General features: G+C 35.2%; 1 protein-coding gene across 1 annotated transcript in view; it reads left to right on the plus strand.

The window, feature by feature from the left end:
• The window catches only part of BMPR2 (bone morphogenetic protein receptor type 2), a 203,418-nt gene extending 185,067 nt beyond the window's left edge, over positions 1–18,351 (plus strand). The window contains exons 11-13 of the mRNA XM_025934626.2: positions 4,902–5,074; positions 7,276–8,555; positions 10,904–18,351. Coding sequence (XP_025790411.1) covers positions 4,902–5,074; positions 7,276–8,555; positions 10,904–11,154 — 1,704 coding nt within the window. The 3' untranslated portion in view covers positions 11,155–18,351. The remainder of the gene's footprint in view (positions 1–4,901; positions 5,075–7,275; positions 8,556–10,903) is intronic.
• Positions 18,352–24,101: the final 5,750 nt, after the last annotated feature.

A 24,101-nucleotide genomic window follows, 5' to 3' on the forward strand; every position in this document is an offset into this window, starting at 1 on the left:
AGTCAACCTCTTTAAATTCTCAGCTATTTTTCTTATTTTTCCCTTCCCCTATTTCATTATATTAATTTACTTCTAAATCTTTACTTGTGTAAATGACTTACTAACCATTATTTATACTTTGTTTAGAACTTATAAAGATTTTTCTCAAAAAAAAATCAACTTACAACTTTTATAATAGAACCCATTTATTCACTAGGAACTGGCTGTGTTCTATCAGCATAGTTTAGAGGCATTCAACATACGATAATGTATGAACTGTGGAGCTATGCAGCCTGGGCTTTGACCTTAGCTTTGCCACTTACTAGATGTGTGCCCTAATTTCTCCTCTGGGTCTCTTTTCCTGCATACGAAAAGTGGGGATGATAATTCCCACTTACTTCAAATAAGAATTAAATGAATTAGGGGCTCCTGGCTGACTCAGTCTAGTGGAGCATACAACTCTTGATTACTGGGTCATGAGTTCAAGCCCCACATTAAGCATAGAGCCTCCTTAAAATATAAAAGAATTAAATGAGTTAGAACACAGTCTAGTACATAGTAAGATCTCAACAGTTGTTAACCACTATGTATTATTATGCATCAGTGATGATTCTATCATAAAAATGGAAACTTCATAGAGGTAGAGACCAAGGTTTCTGTTTATCAAATTTTCATTACATCCAGACAATGCCTTGATGAGTTGTCTTGTTTTGGTGGAGGGTGGGGTCTCTTTTTGAAAAAGTTTTTTGAAAATTATTTCCCAACTGTATAATGAAAAGTAATAAATAGAGCCTCATTCCATGTCTCTCTTAACTTCAGATACAGAGAACAGTCAATATACAATTTTTAGCTGCTTGGATTTTGGTATTTCTGAGTCTTCTGGGCCAGCAATTGGTGAATGGGACTCTGTGCAATAGACAGTGCTCTGTTTGGGGAAGAACAGTCTCTTTCAGTTTTATATGGAAAGCTGTCCAAATCTTTGCTTTAGAAAAATTTCACTGTGTACACTTCACTGTGTTACACTTTATGTTTAGTAATGAATGGAGCTATAAATTTGTGTGTATGACAGGTATTTGTTTGAAGAAAAATGTCATTAAGTTTCTCTGAAAGAATACCCAAGAAACTAGTAACATTGGTTGCCTATAAATTAGGAGAACAGATGGTTGATGGATAGGAACCTTTGTTAATCTTTGTTAATGTTATAGGTGAAAATGGATCTTGTTTTAATTTGCAGCTAGTAAGTAGTAGAGCCAAGATTTGAAGCCAGGTTCTTAACTGAGCTGGCACTCTTGCTACAAAACCGGAACTAATATTCTTAAATACTACACTGTACTGCCTCAACATAGTGAATAAGATTAAACATGTTTGCATATTTTATAAGGCATTTGCACTTCTCGTTTATGTGCCCTTTGTCCATATTTCTATTTTGTGTTTACTATCATTTTTTAAATGTCTTGTAACTAGCAATCATCACAGAAATTCAGCCAACAAACATCGAGATGCCAAAAATGGTGGGTGAAAAGTGTATAGAGAACATTATATTTACAGACACTTTAAGTATTCCTCCCACCCCAAAAACACTGATGAAAGTTTTTAAAAAACCCACTGATTGAATATAAAAGGGAAAAATGGAACTTTACAATAGAGAAAGAACCCTGGCAGACACCAACTCAGACATGTGATCGAGGTTAACTTCACTAGTAATGAGACAAATCAAAATTGTGAACCACATGATAAGATGCAGTGAGAAAAACACAGCATCTCTTCTGTGATTTTTCTGTCAAAGTTTCAAACTTTGAATCTAACCATGAGATTCTAAAAAGTAATTGGCCTATAATCCTGAGATTCTAAAAAGTAACTGGCCTATAATCCTCAAAAATGTCAAGGCTGTGAAAGACAAGAAAGTAAATTTGAAATTATTTCAAAATAAAAAGAAAAAATTCTCATTTCATAACTGGAGACAAACTCATTTTATCAAACCAATATCAAAATCCACTAAGATAAATGTATAACTAGTTTTTAGAGGTGTGTTTATTTAAAAAGTTAATTAAGTTGATTTCTGAACTTCCTTTGTGGTCTTCAAATCCAAGTCAGTTTTAAATCCATTACATACAGTCTTTTCTCATGTTTACAGATTTCATATTTGGAATTTGACTACCTGCTAAAATTGATTTGTAATCCCCAAATCAGTACTCTGAACGTTTTTATGGTCATTCATGGATGTACACAGAGCAGCAAAAAACTTTAGTCATCAGATGTATATTTTCCCAAATGAAATCAACAAGGCACTCTGTCTTTTTGTTTCATCTCTTATACTATAAACAAGTGTCCTTTTTGGCATTTGTTTAGCATATTTTTCACATTTGGGGCATTTTGTTAGTGATTTCTGGGCTAAAATAGCCCCACATGTAGTGCTGAAGTGCTGAGTACAGTGCTCCGAAGCATTAAAAGGCTGTGATGTGCCTTTTGAAGAAGAAAAATGTATGCTAGATTTACTTTGTTAGGCGATTATGTAGAGTGCTATTGGCCATGAGCATAGTTAATAATTAATAACTTTTTATTTATTTTTTTTTTTTTAATTTTTTTTTTTCAACGTTTATTTATTTTTGGGACAGAGAGAGACAGAGCATGAACGGGGGAGGGGCAGAGAGAGAGGGAGACACAGAATCGGAAACAGGCTCCAGGCTCTGAGCCATCAGCCCAGAGCCTGACGCGGGGCTCGAACTCACGGACCGCGAGATCGTGACCTGGCTGAATTTGGACGCTTAACCGACTGCGCCACCCAGGCGCCCCAATAACTATTTTTAAAGATGTCTTTAAACAGGGGGGCGCCTGGGTGGCTCAGTTGGTTGAGCATCCAACTTCAGCTCAGGTCATGATCTCTTAGTTCATGGGTTCTAGCCTCACTGTGCATGCAGACCTGCTTGGGATTCTCTCCTCTCTCTCTGCCTCTCCTCCCCCACACTTTCTCTCTCTCAAAATAAATAAACTTTAAGAAAAAAGATGTCCTTAAACAGAAACACAAATAAAACAAGATTATGTGTTGATCAGTTGGCAAAAATCTTGTGGCCAGAGGCTCACAGGAGTCTAACCCCGTATTTCCCCCAGGAACAATGGTTCAGTGTTCACTAATTCAGCATTTACAGCAACTTTGTAGAACATAACTACCATAAATAACAGATTCAACTTTACTTCTAACATAAACACCAAACTTCTACCTCAGGGAGGTTACACAGTTGCCCTTAAACTCTGTATGATCAGTATCTATTCTTCAGGTTCTTCTAAAATTTGAGAAATAGGTAGATTATTATTTAGTGAGAAGATTATTAATTGATATCTATATTGTTTGAATTTTACTCAGTAGTCAGAGCCTGGAACATATATTAAAATAGATTTCAAAATTCAATATAAATTTCAGGACACTTGGGTGGCTCAGTTGGTTGAGCGTCCAACTCTTGATTTTGGCTCAGGCTGTGATTTCATGGTTTATGGGTTTGAGCCTCGCATAGGGCTCTGCACTGACATTGCAGAGGCTGCTTGGGATATTCTCTCTCTCTCTCTCTCTCTCTCAATAAATAAACGTAAAAAAATTTCAATATAAATTTCAGCCTTAAAAGATATAGTCTTGGATTTGTGCTGTGGCACTGAGGCAGGCAGCTTAGAAGACCCAAGGGAGCAGGAAAGATGGTGTCAGGGTGGGCCATGGTGCAGGTATTCATTTAGCCTATGCCCAGAATAAACATTATCAAATTTCCTACATGTTTGGATCTGTTTGTCAAGAACAGAGATTATTAGGAAAACACAAAAAATGTTGCCAAGATTGCTAACAAGGATTTTAGCTTAAAATAGGCTTATGAGATAAAATGCTCAGATTAAGCATTGCATGGAATATATACTAAAAATTATTTGTCAGTTATCTGAAATTAAAATTAAGTAGTATATTTTTATTTGTTAAATCTGACAACCATTACCTTAATTTTTTTTAATGTGTTTTAAAGGCACAAGAACTATGAATATCAGCAGGTGAAAAACTTTCAAGCTTAATAACAACAAATCCAAAAACAAGTCTGAAAGGATTCTGGATAGACAGTTTGTCAAATACACAAAATCTGTTTTTTACTTAAAAAAAATTATTTTAATGTTTATTTTTGAGAGAGAGAGAGAGAGAGAGACAGCATGGACAGAGAGAGAGAGAGAGGGAGACACAGAATCTGAAGCAGGCTCCAGGCTCTGAGCTGTCATTATAGAGCCCGACATGGGGCCTGAACTCACGGACCACGAGGTCATGACCTGAGTCGAAGTCGAGCCCTTAATTAACCAACTGAGCCACCCAGGCATCCCAAAATCTGTTTTTTAAAAGGAAGTTGAAACCAACTTTCCCCAAAAGGGAGACTATTGTTCACTACTGATTTGGGTGAATACTACAGAATAAGACTGCTTTAGATACTACTATTGAAACTAGTTTAAAGAATAAGAAAATGCCAACCCTTTAAATTTCATAGTTAGAACGTAGTACTCTTTACTAATAGTAAAAAAGCTCACCTAGAGATTGAAGATAGCCTCGTGCCAAAATTCCATCAAATTCAAAGCTCATTTTTGAAGTGAGATTAATGGTTATTGATCGAAATAACAGTCCTGTGAATGAATAATGACATAAACCTGTGACCTTGGCGAACCATGTAACTTTTTACAACTGCTTACGTTTATGGGTAATTCTTTAGGAGTTTAAGTTAAACCCTGCTTGCTTAGCTGTTCCTCATCTTTTGAGAAATGTGACCCTTTACAAATCTCTGAAGTCTAAAATATTTTATGATAGCTGTGTAAAATATTGGTTAAAAAACATTCTTTTATCTCATGTCACTCAAAATCTCAATACTTAATTTTCTTTAAAGATATACTATTTGACATTTACTTTATTACAGGCAGTGAGGTCACTCAAGGAGACAATCGAAGACTGTTGGGACCAGGATGCAGAAGCTAGGCTTACTGCACAGTGTGCTGAGGAGAGGATGGCTGAACTTATGATGATTTGGGAAAGAAACAAATCTGTGAGCCCAACAGTCAATCCCATGTCTACTGCTATGCAAAATGAACGGTAAGACTTAGAGGGCTTTGGCATTCATCAGTCAATATTGAAAATTGAGACTAAACAGAGAATAGGAAAAAAATGCTATTAAACCAGTCTAATAAGGCAATGATTAACTCATATACTTTAACATTATAATTTTTCTTTCAATATGCCTGTTTTTTCACAGAGATTTTTGCTTGGTAGAAGTACAAGATGGAATCTATGTTTTTCTGTATCTCAAAATATAGTAAAGGAGACTAGTCTTTACTAATGCTCCTACTTCCCTAAAATATAAAGGCAAAACACTTTGATAGTTTCAAAAGTTTATAAGCACTTCTACATAAATTGTCTAATTTATCGTTGGTTGTTGTTATCCCTCTCTCTCTTGCTTTTTAAAATTTTTTTAATTTTTAATTTTTTTTTTTTTAAGAGAGAATAAAACTATGAACTTGCCTGTGTATCTAACCACTGTTTCACTGGAGACTAAGGTTTCCAGCCTTCCTATCCAATGCTCTTTTGTATAGAATATACTTCTATTACTTTTACATGAAAGCAATTCATAAGGCCTTTCTATCCCATCATGAATATTACTTTATGAGACATTTCTCTGTTAGAACTATGATTTTTGGTTCTAAATAAATGGGCTTTTAAAAAAATTTCTTTAAAAAATTGGAACTTTTTTTGTTCCATGTTTGGGGGGGATTTTCCCACAAAGTTATCATTTTATTTAATACATGTTAAAATTTTTTCAGAAAAGCACCTAGGAAAGTGTTACCAGAGAAAACTGGGATAAAAATATACTTGATTATTGAATATTTTTTTTTTGGCTATTTTCTATTGTTCTAATTTCTAAGAGCAATTTGTATTATGAATTGTAGACCCAAAATTGGGTTTATACTGCTTATGTTTAGATTGAATTAGCTTCAGCATGTGAACCCTTATTCCTTATGTATCAGCAAGTCAAGGAAGGTAAAAACTAGCAATTCTAAATATAAATTTTCTCACTCTATGCATACCTGGGGATAGTCTTCTACTTCTGTCTTCCCTGATCTCTGTATTTTCTTTATACTCTAGCATGTTACTTGTACCTCTCTCAAGAGTCAGTTGCTTTTATTTTTAAGTGCTTTTGAACTTTTCCTGAATGGTAAGAAGAAATCCTTGATGCTACTCCCCCCTCCTTGTATTGCCCATTTTTTGCCCCCCACAGTCCTTCGGTTCTATGCTTTACATGCTGTTTCTCATGTCCAGTCACTTCTAAATAGTTTCCCCTAAATCATGGTTCATCCCATAGTCATTCTACTCTAGGTTTCATTATTTTGAACCTTACCCAGACGTCCTTTCCTTGTGCAGTACAGCTGCTTTTTTGTTCTTCACCTTCCTGTCATTCCCCCCATAACTTTATTAGTCTTTCTTTATAGCACCTCTTTTCCTTTAGCTGCTGCTTTTCTCCTATAACATTTTGTGTCTATTAATGTTGCCATTGTTTAATTAAAGCTAGTCCTGGCTTTTATTTTAAATAACCTAAATAAGTTACAGTTTAATGCTCAAAAACCATCCCTCTCAGCGGGTGTTGATGGCTGTGAAGAACTGGAGAGCAGTTCTGAATTGTTGTTCCTTTATCTGTCTCACTCTGCATTATACTCTTAGGCTGTAGGACTTTCATTGATATGGCTCAGTTTACCCCCAGGAAGATACATTCTATTGCTAGACTGCCTCTTGATGGAAGCACTAGAACAACCTAAACGCTTATATTCTTTATACCATTTGGCCATTGGAACTTAACTGGTAATGTATTTGTTGAGTAGCCACAATGATGTATCTAGGATTGTAGGAGTACAAAAGAAATATACACCATGGCTCCTCCTCTCATGAAACTTTGTCCGGTTGTGCAAGAATACAATTCATAAAAATATATTTGGTAGTGTTACAAAACTATAGGGGACATTTTTAAATTAAGTCCTATAAGTCAAAATAATGAACATCTATGAAAATCTATCTAGATCGACATAAGTTTTTCAGTAGTCTTAAATAATATAAAGCTATCATTTAGCAAGTTATTAATTGATACTTGATTATGCGATCAGAATTTTAAAATAACTTCTAGAATAATATGGGTTAGGAATAAAATGAAGAGCATTTTATACTTTAAAATCAGAGGTCTTAAACTTGGAGGGTCAGTTTGTCATAAATTTACATTCTCAATGTGGCACTTTTTTTCTTTCTTTAAGCAACCTGTCACACAATAGGCGCGTGCCAAAGATTGGCCCTTATCCTGATTATTCTTCTTCCTCATACATTGAAGACTCTATCCATCATACTGACAGCATTGTGAAGAATATTTCCTCTGAGCATTCAATGTCTAGCACACCTTTGACTATAGGGGAAAAGAACCGAAATTCAATTAACTATGAACGACAGCAAGCACAAGCTCGAATCCCCAGCCCTGAAACAAGCGTCACCAGCCTGTCCACCAATACAACAACCACAAACACCACTGGCCTCACTCCAAGCACTGGCATGACCACTATATCTGAGATGCCATACTCAGATGAAACAAATCTGCATGCCACAAATGTTTCACAGCCAATTGGGCCAACCCCTGTCTGCTTACAACTGACAGAAGAAGACTTGGAGACCAACAAGCTGGACCCAAAAGAAGTTGATAAGAACCTCAAGGAAAGTTCTGATGAGAATCTCATGGAGCATTCTCTTAAACAGTTCAGTGGACCAGACCCACTGAGCAGTACCAGTTCTAGCTTGCTTTACCCACTCATAAAACTTGCAGTAGAAGTGACTGGACAGCAGGACTTCACTCAAGCTGCAAATGGCCAAGCATGTTTAATTCCTGATGTTCCACCCACTCAGATCTATCCTCTGCCCAAGCAACAGAATCTTCCTAAGAGACCTACTAGTTTGCCTTTAAACACCAAAAATTCAACCAAGGAGCCCCGGCTGAAATTTGGCAGCAAGCACAAATCAAACTTGAAACAAGTAGAAACTGGAGTTGCCAAGATGAATACAATCAATGCTGCAGAACCTCATGTGGTGACGGTCACAATGAATGGTGTGGCAGGTCGAAACCACAGTGTTAACTCCCACACTGCCGCTACCCAGTATGTTAATGGGACAGTACCAAATGGCCAGACAACCAACACAGTGGCACATAGGGGCCAAGAAATGCTGCAGAATCAATTCATTGGTGAGGATACCCGGCTGAATATTAATTCCAGTCCTGATGAGCATGAACCTTTACTGAGACGAGAGCAACAGGCTGGCCATGATGAAGGTGTTCTGGATCGTCTTGTGGACAGGAGGGAACGGCCACTGGAAGGTGGCCGAACTAATTCCAATAACAACAACAGTAATCCATGTTCAGAGCAAGATGATCTTACGCAGGGTGTTTCAAGCACAGTAGCAGATCCTGGACCATCAAAGCCCAGAAAAGCACAGAGGCCTAATTCTCTGGATCTTTCAGCCACAAACGTTCTTGATGGCAGCAGTTTGCAGTGTAAGTGCAGGGATCATTTAATCTCTCCTGCTTGTCTTTTGGGACCATTTAAATAATTAATTAGATAAAATCAAAATGTGTTTCAACTAGCAATTATTTATTTTTACCACTTTTGGAAATAAAATAAACTACTTGGTTGAACCTCAAAAGTGATCAGACTATTGTAAAGAAATAAAGTAGTTTTTTGTTGCTGATAATGAAATAGTGTCACAATAGTCAAAATAATTAATTACCAACTTAATACATACCTTATATAGCTCCTGGTTTATAACGCAGTTTACATACTTGTTGTGAATGGTTGAGATTAAGTAAATACAAGTTTAGAAGCTTCAGGTAACAGGCACCTGAGTGGCTCAGTCAGTTAAATGTCTGACTTCGGCTCAGGTCATAATCTCACAGTTTGTGAGTTTGAGCCCTGCATCAGGCTGTCTGCTGTCAGCACAGAGCCCGCTTCAGATCCTTTGTCTCCCTCTCTCTCTTCCCCTCCCCTGCTTATGCTCTGTTTCTCTCTCTCTCTCTCTCTCAAAAATAAATAAACATTAAAAAAAAAAAAAAAAGCTCCAGGTAGAATGATGCCAGTAGAACTTTTGAAACAGTTTGTTGAGTATATTAACATCTGTTTTAGACACATGTAGATTTTATCAGACTAAACTTAATAAATCTGAGAAGTCCAGAGAAAATTCAGAAAAAGTCACTATAAAAAAAAACAAACTTGTTCTTGTTTTTTGTTTTTTTGTGTTTTTTTAGTGTCATCTTTTTCAAGAGTTACATGTTGAGCCTCCTACATGCCTATAGCATTGTGTCGTTGGGTCCCCTAGAAATCTAAACAAATAACTTGATACTTGGTTTCTGGCTATAAAGAGGTTATAACACAAGACAGGAGAGCTCACCAAAATCTTTAATAGTCATCATTATACAAAACAATTTATGTTTTAGACTGACAGCACTTTATGAAAAAACTCAAAGTCATATTATATGGTTGTTGCCAAGGAGTACAAAATGGGCTGAAGGGATTTAGGTCTCAAAAATTAATCAGTAGTGGGGCGCCTGGGTGGCTCCGTCGGTTAAGCGTCCGACTTCGGCTCAGGTCATGATTTCACGGTTCGTGAGTTCAAGCCCTGCATCGGGCTCTGTGCTGATAGCTTGGAGCCTGGAGCCAGCTTCACATTCTGTGACTCCCTCTCTCTCTGCCCCTCCCCCACTCACACTCTGTCTCTGTCTCTCTCAAAAATAAATAAAACGTTAAAAAAATTAAAAAAAAATTAATCAGTAGAGGGGCACCTGGCTGACTCAGTCAGTGGAACATGCAACTTGATTTTAGGGTCATGAGTTCAAGCCTCATGCTGGGCAAAGAGATTACTTAAAAAATTAATCAGTAAAGGGGTGCCTGGGTAGCTCAGTCGGTTGAGCATCCCACTTCAGCTAAGGTCATGTCTCGTGGTTCACGAGTTCAAGCCCTGCATTGGGCTCTGTGCTGACAGCTCAGAGCCTGGAGCCTGCTTCAGATTCTGTGTCTCCCTCTGTCTCTGCCCCTCTCCCACTCATGCTCTCTCTTTCTCAAGAATAAATAATAAACATTAAAACAAAATTTTAAAAAAATCAGTAGAATCTAGCCCTTTGCTTGAGTGGCTTGTATCATAGATCATTTGACACACCCTGTGGCAGGGCTTCATATCAATAAAATGTCTTGTCAGTGTGGGAAGGGGGAATTACTAGAAAATTTGTATTATAGTATTTGTGTCATTCTTCTGAAAATATTATATGCCAGGTGCCTTTAAAATTTGATCTTTTTGGGGGTGGCTCAGTCTGTTAAGTGTTTGACTCTTGATTTTGGCTCAGGTCATGATCTCACAGTTCATGGGTTGGAGCCCCACGTGGGGCTCTGTCCTTAGAACCTCCTTAGGATTCTGTCTCTTTCTCTCTCTGCCCATCCCCCGCTCACTCACACATATTCTCTCTCGCTCTCAAAAAATTAAAAATTAAAAATAAAGTTTGATCTGCTTTGAACATTAAGTAGAGTGATTAAATGCATTTGCCAAGTTAGGATCACTACCAATAACCAAAGGATTTGAGAATACAGCTGAGAAGTTTTCATTTTCTCCTCTGTTTTTGCTTGTCCTTGTATAATAATTCAACCAGTTATAAAAACATTGGACTTGAAGAGTCTCAAAATAAGTTGGTTAAGTTTTGCCTAGAGAATAATTACCTGGCATCATGAATTTCAAGTAATATCTATTAAAATCTCCTGTAGATAATTAGTCTATTCTGTTCTTAAGTTACAACCCTAAGTTTTTATTATTTAATAGTTTCTTTATATATAGTTTATTTTTCTGTACCTTTATTTCCAGTAGGTGAATCAACACAAGATGGCAAATCAGGATCTGGTGAAAAGATCAAGAAACGTGTGAAAACTCCCTATTCTCTTAAGCGGTGGCGCCCCTCCACCTGGGTCATCTCCACTGAACCTCTGGACTGTGAGGTCAACAACAATGGCAGTGACAGGGCAGTTCATTCCAAATCCAGCACCGCAGTTTACCTTGCAGAAGGAGGCACTGCTACTACCATGGTGTCTAAAGATATAGGAATGAACTGTCTGTGAAATATTTTCAAGCCTATGGAGTGAAATTATTTTTTGCATCATTTAAATGTGCAGAAGACATTAAAACTGCTTTATCTTCCTGTCAGTATCCCCTCCCACCCCTGCAACAGGACTTGCTTTAAATAGATTTCAGCTATGCAGAAAAATTTAGCTTATGCTTCCATATTTTTTAATTTTGTTTTTTTTAAGTTTTGCACTTTTGTGTAGTCTCCTTAAAGTTATATTTGTCTGTTATGACCACAGAATTATATGTGTGTGTATCAAAAGTGGTCTCAAAATATTTTTTTAAGAAAAAAAGCAAAAACAATGTATTGCTGATAATCAGTTTGGACCAGTTTCTAAAGGTCATTAAAACAGAAGCAAATTAAGACAGGTTTGACTGCAGTGGTGTCTGGTATCCATGTTTTATTTCTGGGCCCAAGCTAGTTTATATGTTGAACTGTTGTGAACATATTATCTGTTGGACATTCTTTTCTCTTGTGTTTTGTTTGAACGTGCAATAGTCTATAGTCCACAAATAAGCTTTCTTATAAGTTCTCTTCCTAACAGAGCACACATTCTTCCATGAGTACATTTTTCTGCCCCACCCCCCATACTTTTGGCAGGTCAGTTCTATGACAGTGAATTTTGCACAAGAGAAAGCAGCTACCTGATTTCTTGCTTTCTCTCTCCTAATGGAGAATGCAGAAACATTGTCTCAAAGGGCTCTAGAGAAGGAACTACCAAAACCTAATTTGAAATGCCATTTATTTTAACCTTCCAAGTCCTAAATGTTTCTTTCCAGGCATTTTAACAAACATATTTGGTTCTGGTTTTTGGAAGTTCATAAGAGAGCATAGAACAAAGTAGACAAAGTCAAATATTAGCCTTTTTTCATTTTATTTTATTTTTTGTATGTATGTTCATGTTCCGTATTCATTTATTTAAGAAGCACATTTTTATCAGAAAACTTATAGAGCTATACTTATATGGAATTTTTAAGTAGGTAGATGGTTAAGACTACATAATGCTATAGCCTTCATTCTCTGAATAGGCCATCTTTCACCCAAATAAAATTACATTTCCCATTTAAAATAACTTCAAAAATAATTTGTAGTTTTGAACTGGTAATATCTTTTTATTCCCTTCCTAAGCAAAGCCTGGTGACTTTATCTGAAAATGAGTCCTCTTCCCGTGACCTAAAACACTGTGTGGAAAAATCATTCATCTGGCATGCCACATCCCTGTGGAAGGAAGGATTGCTGCCAAACCTATCATTTTTGAGCAGACTGAGGCTTACCTCTTTTTTCATAACTGTTTCTTCACTAATCCTGTTTTCATAATTTCTCTTTTTGCCAGTTTTTCATATGATCTTTGATATGTGAGAAGCATTTATTATTTACATTATAATAGAATATACCTTTTAGTGATAACATGTTATATATATCCTTCAAATCATATTGTCTTTTTAAAAGCTTCCTTTGCTTCTTTCATTACTGATAACTATCTCTAAACAACACCTCAGCATGTTTTTTTTTTTTTTTAAATAAAGCACTTTATGTCAAATAAGGGACTTTTTTTTTATAAGCACAGATTATTTTCTATCAATTTGCAAACAGTGATGATCTCACTTAATTTTTCCAAATTCTCTATATAGACATTATTTAAGATCTAAGATTTCTATGGGAGGTTAAAAAGCTAAGAGGAAAACACAAATCCCCATATTCTTGCTTTTAGGTTTTTATCTCTTGAACAATATTTTCTCACTCATATTCTTCTATCTTCATTTAGCTAAAGACAACCTAAATTTCCCAATTTTCTGTCCAAAATACTTATGACTTACTATATAAGCCACCTTTTTTTTTTTTTTTTGCCATCTGCTATGATCCTATGAGTTAGATGTTACATCACTTAACATTTATTCTATTTTTCTAGTGCCCAGGACTTCCACCTTTTATGTTTTATTGGCCCTTCTGTTGATTCAGATCTTTAACATATTTTTCAGTCTTCTGATACAGTTATTCTTCTATCTGTGAAACAAATTATATCTTTGCCATCAAATTTTCACTTAGTTCTCTTGCCTTTAAATGTCTTTGCACTGCATTTCAGAATATTATTTTCAAACATTTGTAGGATATCTTTGAGTCAAAATAAATTATATTCCTTCTCCAATTGAAAGCATTGAGGATAAATAACTATTGGAGGTCTAACATCAGTTAGACCTGATCATCTTTTCCTGACAGAAGAAGAGTTATCTTGCATTCTACTTTGTGTTTAGGCTAGTTGGTTTTAATTTTTCTAGCATTTTTTTTTTGATGTTGACTAATAAAATGCTTTCAAAAATTTATATACCAAATTAGAAGAATCCTTACAAGTTTCCCATTTCATGCAAGCATATTTAAAACAAATAATTTTCTTTCCCTAGTTTTTTTAGTAGACTCTGAAAAAAATAGAAGTAGAAAGTAGATCATTTTAATAAATTTTAAATTAAATCATATATCAGACTGATTCAGAATCTGTAATCTACAAGCAGGCAAAATTACTTAAAATACTTGGTAACTTTATTCATCTAATAATAAATGTTTCTTGAAGCTAATATTTAACTGCTATCACAAAATTTTGCATGTAGAAAAGCATTTGGGTGCTTTTGAATAAAATATTGAATGAAATAATGAAATAAAATATTTAATGAATAAATATTAAAATTCATTTTGCTGGTTTTACAACCTCAAAAGCATTGTAATTGATAACCAAAGTCTAATATTAATCCCTTAACTATCCTAATTGTGTATCAGAACTAAGTCATTGAAAGAACTTGATTTGAATTGTGTTTAAACAAAAATGATTTAATTATGAATCCTAACATTGTTCCCCCTTTTTAATTCATAATTTGGTTGGGAAAACATTATCAGTGCAAAATGTTATGTGAAGGCACAGGAATTAAATAATACAATTTATTATATACTGAATGCTGGGGTATATATACACAATCTCTTGTAATCTTCATAGCAACAATTTGAGGATTATAGTTAATATTCCCACTTTACAGATTGAGAAAACTGAAACTAGGAGAAGCTAAGTAATTTGCCCAAGTTCCACATCCTAGTAATAGAGAAAGCTGGATTTTAACCTGGGGTTTACCTCTCCACATCTCTTTCATCCACACCACACTGCCTACACACTGTATGGAAGGATGTGTAATATACTGACATTTTGTAAGAAATTCAGTTACAACACTCCAATACAGTTGTGGCTTGTATATAAGCCAAACCAGATACCTTAATGCCTTTAGAAGTTAGGCAAACATAAAACATGTAGACATGTCTATACTGACTATTGCTTGAGAAATAATTATTAATTCAAGATAAAATTCAATCCCACATCTACCATCATGATTCTTAAAATTGTTTCACTTTTCTTCACTCCTAATATTCTTACATTGCAGAAATAAAGGTAAAGCAAATTTTAAGGGAAAAGTGAAGGTGGCTTGTAGGAACAGAGACTTTCCCCTAAATTGATTCCATACTTGATTTGAAGGAATTAATTTAACGTGGACTTTAAGTGTTATCAATCATTTGACTTCATCTTGAAAATTTCTGCTTATAGTGAAAATTTTATTAATCCAGAAAACTAATTGAGGAGGATGTAGGAAGGATACAAGGACAATATCTTGCTTATGAAGGAGTTTCAATAACTTCCTTATATGTACACACTTATTCCAGAAAATATACATTGGTTCTGAATGTGAAAATAACTAAAGAAAGGTAAGAACACACAAGCAGTTATGTGTTTCAGTGGGAATTGTCACAAAATTTGACAAGTATTTTTATTTAAAATATTTTCACGTTTGGTATCTAAAGCCAAATGGAATACCTGGTAGACTGCAGTTATTTACTGAATTTTACATTCTCTATAAACCTCTCTTCATACTCATTTGCTATGGAAAAATACGTCAATACAGTTTTTGTTTCTTTTTTTATGTTTATGGAAATGAATATTTTATTGGAGGTAGTTAGCTCCTAGAACTTGAGATTACATTGTATTTCTATACAACCTTTTATAAATTTATGTTGAACTTAACAACCAGTTATGTGCAGGTGATTGTGTAACTATTCACGGATTGCTTTCTCTGTTACTTTAACTTCCAAGCGAACTTGTTAGAATCTGTACACATGTAAGTTGATTATCTAGACCTGTTATTCCAGAAATTGTGTCACACTCCCACATACACCCCAGGAGTTTTTTTTTTCAGACCGAGATGTTTCTAAATATACCTTTTGCTGTCAGTTTGCTCTTCAGCAGATAAAATTGCATTTTAATTTGTAGATTCTGAACGATGCAAACTTTAGCCAAAACTACCTGATCTACTCTTAAATATATTCTTTGATTTAGTAAGTCTGGCAAATCACTGTTTGAGCTAGTTACACAAATGTTATCAAAATAAGGCTTTTCTATAGCTTCTCAGATTAAACTAACATAGAAGAAAAGAGGAAATCTCAGGGTGCTCTGGTGCACCTACCCATTACTTTCGTTCAATCACCTCTTTCTGACTTACTCTGTCTCTTGGTTATCTGATTTGCAATCTTTTGTATCAGGAAAATTTTCTTCATGTCTATTCTGCTTCCCTCCTGTTTTGTTTTAAAAGCATTTCTCTTCTCCAGCAGTAAAAAAAGAGAGTGAGTTGTTATCTTCTCCACTATTGTTATTCTTCAGTATGCTTCAGGCTTCTCAACATCTAAGCCAGTTCTTCAGACAGAATTACTTTGGCTCCCTTAGTATTTTCTTCTCAGCCCTATTTTTAGAACTATTTATGCTTAAGAACACCTAAAATTATATTTTATGTTCTATTCAAATTCATTACTTCAGTTAAGTAATAGTTCAGTAGAATAGAATTAAGAATTAGGATGTACCGTTTGACAATGGATCCAACCATCAGATTGTCAGAAAATCAGTACTTAAGTTTATATTATCTAACATTTTCTATTGCGGAGTTTTACCGTTTTATATTCTCATTAGTTACAACTAGAAAGCCATGCATACAGAATTGTATGTAATTCTGCCATTAAGAATTTTAACCTATATTGCAGCAAGCTTAGCATTATGATTGAGCCACAACATTTTACATATTTCTTTGTATCAAATATTAAACACAAAATGCAAGATTAACTTTCAAAAACAAACCTCATAATAATTAGGTATTATCCATGAACATTTCTGCAGACCACTTTTGAAATACTTATTATTTTGCAACATAAACTGGACTATAACAATTTTCATTTAACTTTTAAGTGGCTGGCTAAAATTGAGTGTTTGTGCATATAAAGCAAAATTTAGGATTTTATCTCATGACTGATACATTTGAAAATAATTCAGATTTTATGCTGTATATTAAAATTGTGCCCCAAATCTTATCAGATCTTAAAAATTTCAATTCTGTTATTATTAGTATGATGTTCATAATGCTACTACTGATTGTAGTGACATTTATTTTTAAACTTAATTTGCAACCCAGATTCTAACATTTGAGTAAGAGAGAAGGAATCTTTAGACATAAATCATATCACTAGGGCGTCCAGTTCATCACTGAATTTTTAAGCAAATTACTGGATTTTAAACAACTTCTTAAAAATGTTTCAAAAGGCAACATATAGATTTTTTTTTTCATTTTATTTGTACTTTTAGATTTCAGAAACATCTTCATGTTTTAGACGCACACTGTAGACCTAACATTACTTAAAAACTCAGGGCCCTTTTCATCCCTTTGCACATGAGAAACTTTAATTGGTAGCAAACAAGCAATTAGTCCAGTTGAATATTTAAAGTGTTTGTTGCACACACAGTTCCTTTAATGTTTCATCTTATGATTTGACTTAATTTTAATAGACATAACATCAGATTTCATTAATCATAAAAACTTGCCCCGTTCTATAATTACTGAATAGAGGGAAATGACTCAACTAATTGGCTACATGTTGCAGCATATTTAGGCCTTAGAGTTGAAACACCATCTTAAGACCATTTCTCTTCTTTGGTCAAATGGTTATACATGATGGGACAAATCATTTAATTTTGCTTTGTTTTTTAATGGGAGAACTTAGGAAAATAGTTCCTCTGAGATAAAATTTTCTTGAGGTAATTTAACATTATAAAACTGTCTTCTAAAACTGAAATAATGAGTTTATAGTTTTAGTAATAGTTTGGATGGTTTTAAGAAGGTAACCTATGGTAAGCTATTTATCACTTTGTCAGAAACAAATGTTCAAGCTCCAAATTGATATGCTGTATACTTAAAATCCTAGCAGTGAAGTTATTTGTAACCAGTCTCTTGTCTCAGGCTCTCCACCTTATTACCAATTCTCTTGTGTATGATAGGGAAACATATTTTTAAAGAAGCTTAATAATAAAACTAAGTTACTAAAAGATGCAATTCAAAGATAGGTTCCAGTTAAAATTGAATTGCTTGGCTTCTGTGGCTTTTCTTTTTCTCGTCACATTTATTTATTTAAAGTTTTTGTATGCCTTGTTGTCATGTTTCCATGGAAATTATATTGTATAAGTGTTTGTATAAGCTGGAATCATCCTTAATTTTCTGTTGATAATTTTTCAAATAAAGATAAGTGGATAATTGTAAAGTACACTAACTCTTAGGGTGTTGTAGTAGCTGAAACATGGAGATGTGTAGCTGCCATGCTTTTTCTGAATGGACAGGAGAAACATAAGCTACAGAGTATTCATTTCTGAGGATGCTTTTCTGGAATAAGAAAGGCTAAAAAATATTGGCAATTCCTCAGAACCCTCTTTCTTGTTAACGGGTATCTTTTGTTGGTGTGTTTTGCTCTTACATTACAGATAGAATATCATATGAATTTATGAAAAATTACTTTCAGTTATTTTGCTTTTGTAAAAGCCGTCTGAGACCTTGCTATGCTGTATAAGTTGTGTTTGATGGATCAGTGTGAGTATGAAATAAAGCAAATCACTTTTCTTTTGTATTATCTATGGATGCCACTATGAAAGCTGACATTAAGCCACTAAAGAGTTTTTTATGAATAATTGTAAGTAAATGCTTTGATATATATAAACCTAAATAAAAAGATTGTATTGCTACAGAGACATTGGAGAAGGAGATTTTAAGACAGTTCTTTAGGTTTAAAAAAGGCTTGCTGTAAAATGGTGCATTATTCCATTTATTAAAGATCATATTAATGACAACAATAATTGTATCTTTTGATTTTTATGAGGTCACCAGAAATTATGACTATTAGTGTGATATTTTAGGTGTTTTGTACCATAGTAGTAAATGTCCTAATATGACTGTCATTACTCAGCATGATAACATAAACAATTATCTAACGTTAGAATAATAGTTGCATACTTTCTATTTGCCAGGCACAGTGGTAGTTTTTCTACATAGGTTGACAATTCTCATAGTAATCCTACAAAATACATATTGTCTCCATTTTTAAAAAGCTGTTGCTAAAGAAGTTAAATATATTGTCCAAAGCCACAGAACTGGTTTGAGATTCTAATGTATTTTGCATTTTGCTTTGAAACACAGTTTTCAACCTCTGATTATGCCAAGAGAATTCAAAAATAGAAGTGAAAATGGCCCAATGGTTGAATAGAATAGCCTGGGACATACATGAAGCAATTTGCAGTTACTGAAAACCTAGCAGGTACCAAAACATCTCTATTGGCCTAACATTGTGTTTGTGCTAAACATCATCAAATAATCTTCTCAGATCCTTGAATTTTTATAAGTCCTTGTTAAAATGCAATATGAGTTTTTGAAGGCAACACATTGTTTTTGATTCTAGGTGAATCCAGTGTATTAGCTAAGTGTCCGGAACAGGGACAAGCATGTTTTAAAAGAGTGCTAGATTTGGGCGTGTGGTTGGCTCAGTAGAGCTATGTGAGCCTTGGTCTTGGGAGGTGAGTACAAGCCCCAAATAGAGATTACTTTAAAAAAATTAAAAAATTGGGACACCTGGGTGGCACAGTCAGTTAAGTGGCTGACTCTTGATTTCAGCTCAGGTCATGATCTCATGGTTTATGGGATTGAGCCCTGTGTCGGGCTCTGTGCTGACAGCATGGAGCCTACTTGGGATTCTCTCTCTCCCTCTCTCTGACTCTCCCATGTTCATGCTCTCTGTTTCTCAAAATAAATAAATAAATAAATAAATAAATAAATAAAAGAATTAATTAATTAAAATATTACCAAAAAAATAGAACAAAAGAGTGTTGGCCCTGTCTTATGTAGATGCCAAGGGAGTTTTTGCTTCAGGAGAAGCATAGCCTACTCTAGGAGGTTCTGTTGTCACCATAAATAATATTTTAAGGATAATAGATTTGCATGCACAACCTTACAATATAATGTTGCAGGCACTGCTACAATTCTCTGCAGAACATTCAGGGTGATAACTAAATGTCCTTAGAGAAAATATGAATACGTTGGCTTGAGAAAAATGTGTAATAATGGCCTACTGAAACTTTTAATAAGGACTTATCACAAGTAAAATTATTTTCATTTACACCTACACCTATCTGATCCATCTTCCTAGTTTATATCCTCTGCGAGTGACTAACTTAAGCTAGTGATTAATCTTTCTTTTTAATCCTAATGATGAGTCTTCCTCTTTATTCTCTAGGGTTTTTCAAATTCAATTCTACATTTGGACAGCTTTCATTTTATTGTTATAATATTCACTTTTTTGAAATTGAATCACTGTTACTAGATACAAAAAAGTATGATCTTATTCCTTCCCCCCAGGAACTTAAACCATCTTGTGGTGGAGGGAAGGCCTACACAAGAAATAGTTACATCCAAAGAAGATGACATGTAAGTCACCAAATTAGTGGTAAACTGTATGCTCAATATGTTTTGAAGAGCCAAAGAAGACTTTTGTGAGGAAATGATTGCTAAGCAAGGTCTTAAAAGGATGGGTGGGATTTCAATAGGAAGAATAAAGGCAGAGTATTTGAAGTGACCAGAGATAAGGGAGAATAGGGACTGGAAATTAGGCAGAAGTAGTTCCAAACATCTTTTAAAAGCCAGACCCAGATGTCTAGACTTGCTGTCATAGACAATAAGGAGATCAAATTTTCTTAGGAAGGAAGGACCTTGACAGTAATTTGAAGAAGTTTGGACTGACAGGTATGAAAGATAGATTGGAAAGGAAAGTGATTGGACTGAAAGCATGAGAGAAACTGCAAAAAAATGCAGTTTCCATTGTGACCAGAAAATTCCTTTTTCGGAAGGGCATCAAAATATATTTTGTTTTTTGTTTTTTATTTTTTTATGTTTATTTATTTTTGAGAGAGACAGCATGAGTGGGGGAGGGGCAGAGAGAAAGGAAGACACAGGCTCCAGTCTCTGAGCTGTCATCACAGAGCCCCATGCAGGGCTCGAACTCACAAACCGTGAGATCATGACCTGAGCTGAAGTGAGACGCTTAACTGACCGAGCCACCCGGTTGCCCCAAAATACGTTTTGAACACCTAATGTGTAATTGTAACAAGTACCATAGTAGAAAGTAAAAAACACAGCCCCACCTTCAAGTTGCTCATAGATGATTTGGAGAAAATTATAGTACAGTTTATAAGTGTTATGGCAGAGTGAAAGTCCAATGTATTACAGAAGTACATGGCAAAGATACCTAATCCACTTTAATTGAGTCAGAGATAATTTCTCCTTTTGAGAGAACTTTCTTCATTGTCTTAAAATATGAGTAGGTATTAGGCCCTGTAGAGGCCTGAGAGGATGCTTTTCCAAGGGGATGGGAGGATATCAGATTGGAGTAGAATTTGGGATACTACGGCAAAGTATGAAGAGAAATGGCCCAGAAGAACCCAGATGATCCAGATGGGATTACATCACAGACAGGTTAGCATGCTATGCTAAGAGTCTGGACCTATCCTAGAAATCATTGGAAGAGTTTAAGCATAGGAGGTTCAAATTAGGTAACTCAGCTGATACTATAAAGAATGAATTCAAAGGAAGGGAATTGATAAACATGGAAACCAGTGTGGCACTGGCAAGAGATCATGAGAGCCTAATCCAAAATTGAGCGATGAAGGGGAAAAGGAAGCAGATTCAGTCAGGATTAAAGATAGGCAGTGGGACCTAGTGAACCACTAGGATGAGCACTGTAGAGATGAAGATTGTAACTTCAAGGTTCTAATATGGCAAAGACAGAGAAATTAAAAATCTCAGAGAATGTACAACTAACTGTCTTTATAGGTTTTCTAAACAGAACAGCTTTGACACCGTATATTCAAATTTTTGGTTCCAAAAATATATGCAGACACCTTTCACCTATTACCTGTAGAAATGCTTCAAGAGCAGAGCCTTCCCTAGGTAAGTCACACGGAAGTTCAATATTATCTTTTTGAGTGAGTGCCTTGTTGGACCAACTTGTTGCACATAGTATTGTACTAGGGCATTGGGGGTAGCCCTCCTGATAAAAATGAGTATCAAAAGCAGCTGTAAAAGGAGCAACAGCAGGAGTGCCTGGGTGGTTCAGTTGGTTAAGTGTCCAACTCTTGATTTTGGCTCAGGTCATGAGCTCAAGGTTTGTGGGATCGAGCCCCACATCAGGCTCTGTTGTCTCCCTCTCTCTCTGTCCCTTTCCTGCTCTCACTCATACTCTCTCTCTCTTAAAATAAGTAAATAAATTTAAAATAAATGAATAAATTAAAAAATTTTTAAAGGAGAAACAGCAACTGAAAGATATCCTAAGATGGTAGATGGTGGAAAGATAACATAGAAGTTGTATTGATGGTAGATGTGTGTCCTTCTCTTGCCCAGTGTTTCCTTCTCCCATCAAGTCCTCAACCTACTTAACTTCTCAACCCTAGAGCCATGTTTCCCTCTCTATATAGTTAAAAAGGAAGATGGAAAAACACAGGAACTATTTCCTATTCAAGGAAGTAAGTATCCCAAACGTGTGGTTTGTTTTTAATTGGATAAATGGAACAGATAAAAGGGGAGGTTTTCTTTTGCTTAACAACCTTTCCATAGATTGAACCAATCCATAATTTATGTAAGACATCATGGAAAATATACCTCAATTCCTAAGAAAAATATATTCAAGAAAACAAATTATTTTCTTTAAACTTAAAAAATGTTTTTAATGTTTATTTTTGAGGGAGAGTGACAGAGCATGAGCAGAGGAGGGACAGAGAGAGAGGGAGACACAGAATCTGAAGCAGGTTCCAGGCTTTAAACTATCAGCACATAGCCTAGTGTGGGGCTTGAACTCATGAACTGTGAGGTCGTGACCTGAACCAGTTGGACACTCAACCAACTAAGCCACCCAGGTGCCCCAACAAATTATTCTCTTTAGATGTCATGTAGAACTTCAGAACTACTTGGGTTGTTTTTTTTTTTTTGTTTTTTTTTTTTTTTTTAATGTTTATTTAGTTTTGAGATAGAGACAGAGAGACAGAGAGACAGAGCACGTGCAGGGGAGGGGTAGAGAGAGACGGAGACACAGAATCCAAAGCAGGCTCCAGGCTCTGAGCTGTCAGCACAGAGCCTGATGCAGGGCTTGAACCCACAAACCGCAAGATCATGACCTGAGGTGAAGTTGGACACTTAACCAACTGAGCTACCCAGGTGCCCCTTGGGTTTTTTAAAATAAAAATTTAGTTTTTAAAGTACAAGAAAATAAGTTTGTTAAACTTGTTTATCCATGACACTAGTGATGCCCTTTAGGAGTCATATATTCTCACATATATAAAAGTAAACATTTTCAGTAAAATTTTAAAGTAAAAACTCTTATATGTATCTCCTTAACTCCCACTGCCTTTTTTTAAATGACATTCGGAACCCCACTGTGAGCTGTTGCAATAGGCATTCAGTCTTTGTTTTTTTGTTTCTCCCTACTATAAAGCAATTTTATACTCTTGTGCCAGTCATCTTGTCAATATTCTTACCAAATTACCAATAAACTTGAAATTCCAAGTTGCAGCAATTTACTTTTTTTATCTTCCAACACTCTACTAAATAGTTTCTAGTTACTTCTTTACTTTATCTCCTCACTAGATTGTCAGCTTTTGCATCATGAAGGAAGTCTTAATTTTTTTCTGTCCCTCAAGTACTGATTTCAATTGACTAATATGCTGATACCAAAATAGCTTTGTTTTGTAATTTTTAAGAAGAATTTCATTTAACTTCTGCTAATCAGGTTTCTTTTTCTTTCTCTTTTTAAATTTATTTTCAAGTTAGTTAAGATACAATGTAGCCCTGGTTTCAGAAGTAGAACCCAGTGATTTGATGGGCATTGAGGAAGGCACTTGTTGGGATGAGTACTGGGTATTGTATGTAAGCAATGAATCATGGGAATCTACCCCGAAACCAAGAGCACACTGTATACACTGTATGTTAGCTAACTTGACAATAAATTATATTTAGAAAACAACAACAACAACAACCAGTGATTCATCTCTTACATATGACACCCAGTGCTCATCCTGAAAAGTGCTCTTCTTAATGCGGGTCACCCACTTAACTTCCCACCCACCACCCCCCTCCATCAACCCTCAGTTTGTTCTCTGTATTTAAGAGTCTCTTACGGTTTGCCTCCCTCTGTGTTTTTATCTTATTCTTCCTTCCCTTCCCCCACGTTCATCTGTTGAGTTTCTCAAATTCCACATTTGAGTGAAATCATATGATACCTGTCTTTCTTTGACTGACCTATTTCACTTAGCATAATAAATACCCTCCAGTTCCATCCACATTGTTGCAAGTAGCAAGATTTCATTTTTTCATCACTTAGTAGTATTCCATTGCATATATAAACCACATCTTCTTAATCCATTCATCTGTTGATGGACATTTGGGGTCTTTCCATAATTTGGCTACTGTCAATAGCGCTGCTATAAACATTGGGGTGTATGTGCCCCTTCAAATGAGCATTTTTGTATTCTTTGGATAAATTACTAGTAGTGCAATTGCAGGGTCATAG

Source organism: Puma concolor, chromosome C1, assembly GCF_028749965.1.
Source record: "Puma concolor isolate L17-30 chromosome C1, mPumCon1.1.hap2, whole genome shotgun sequence".
In the NCBI taxonomy this organism is placed as follows: Eukaryota; Metazoa; Chordata; class Mammalia; order Carnivora; family Felidae; genus Puma; species Puma concolor.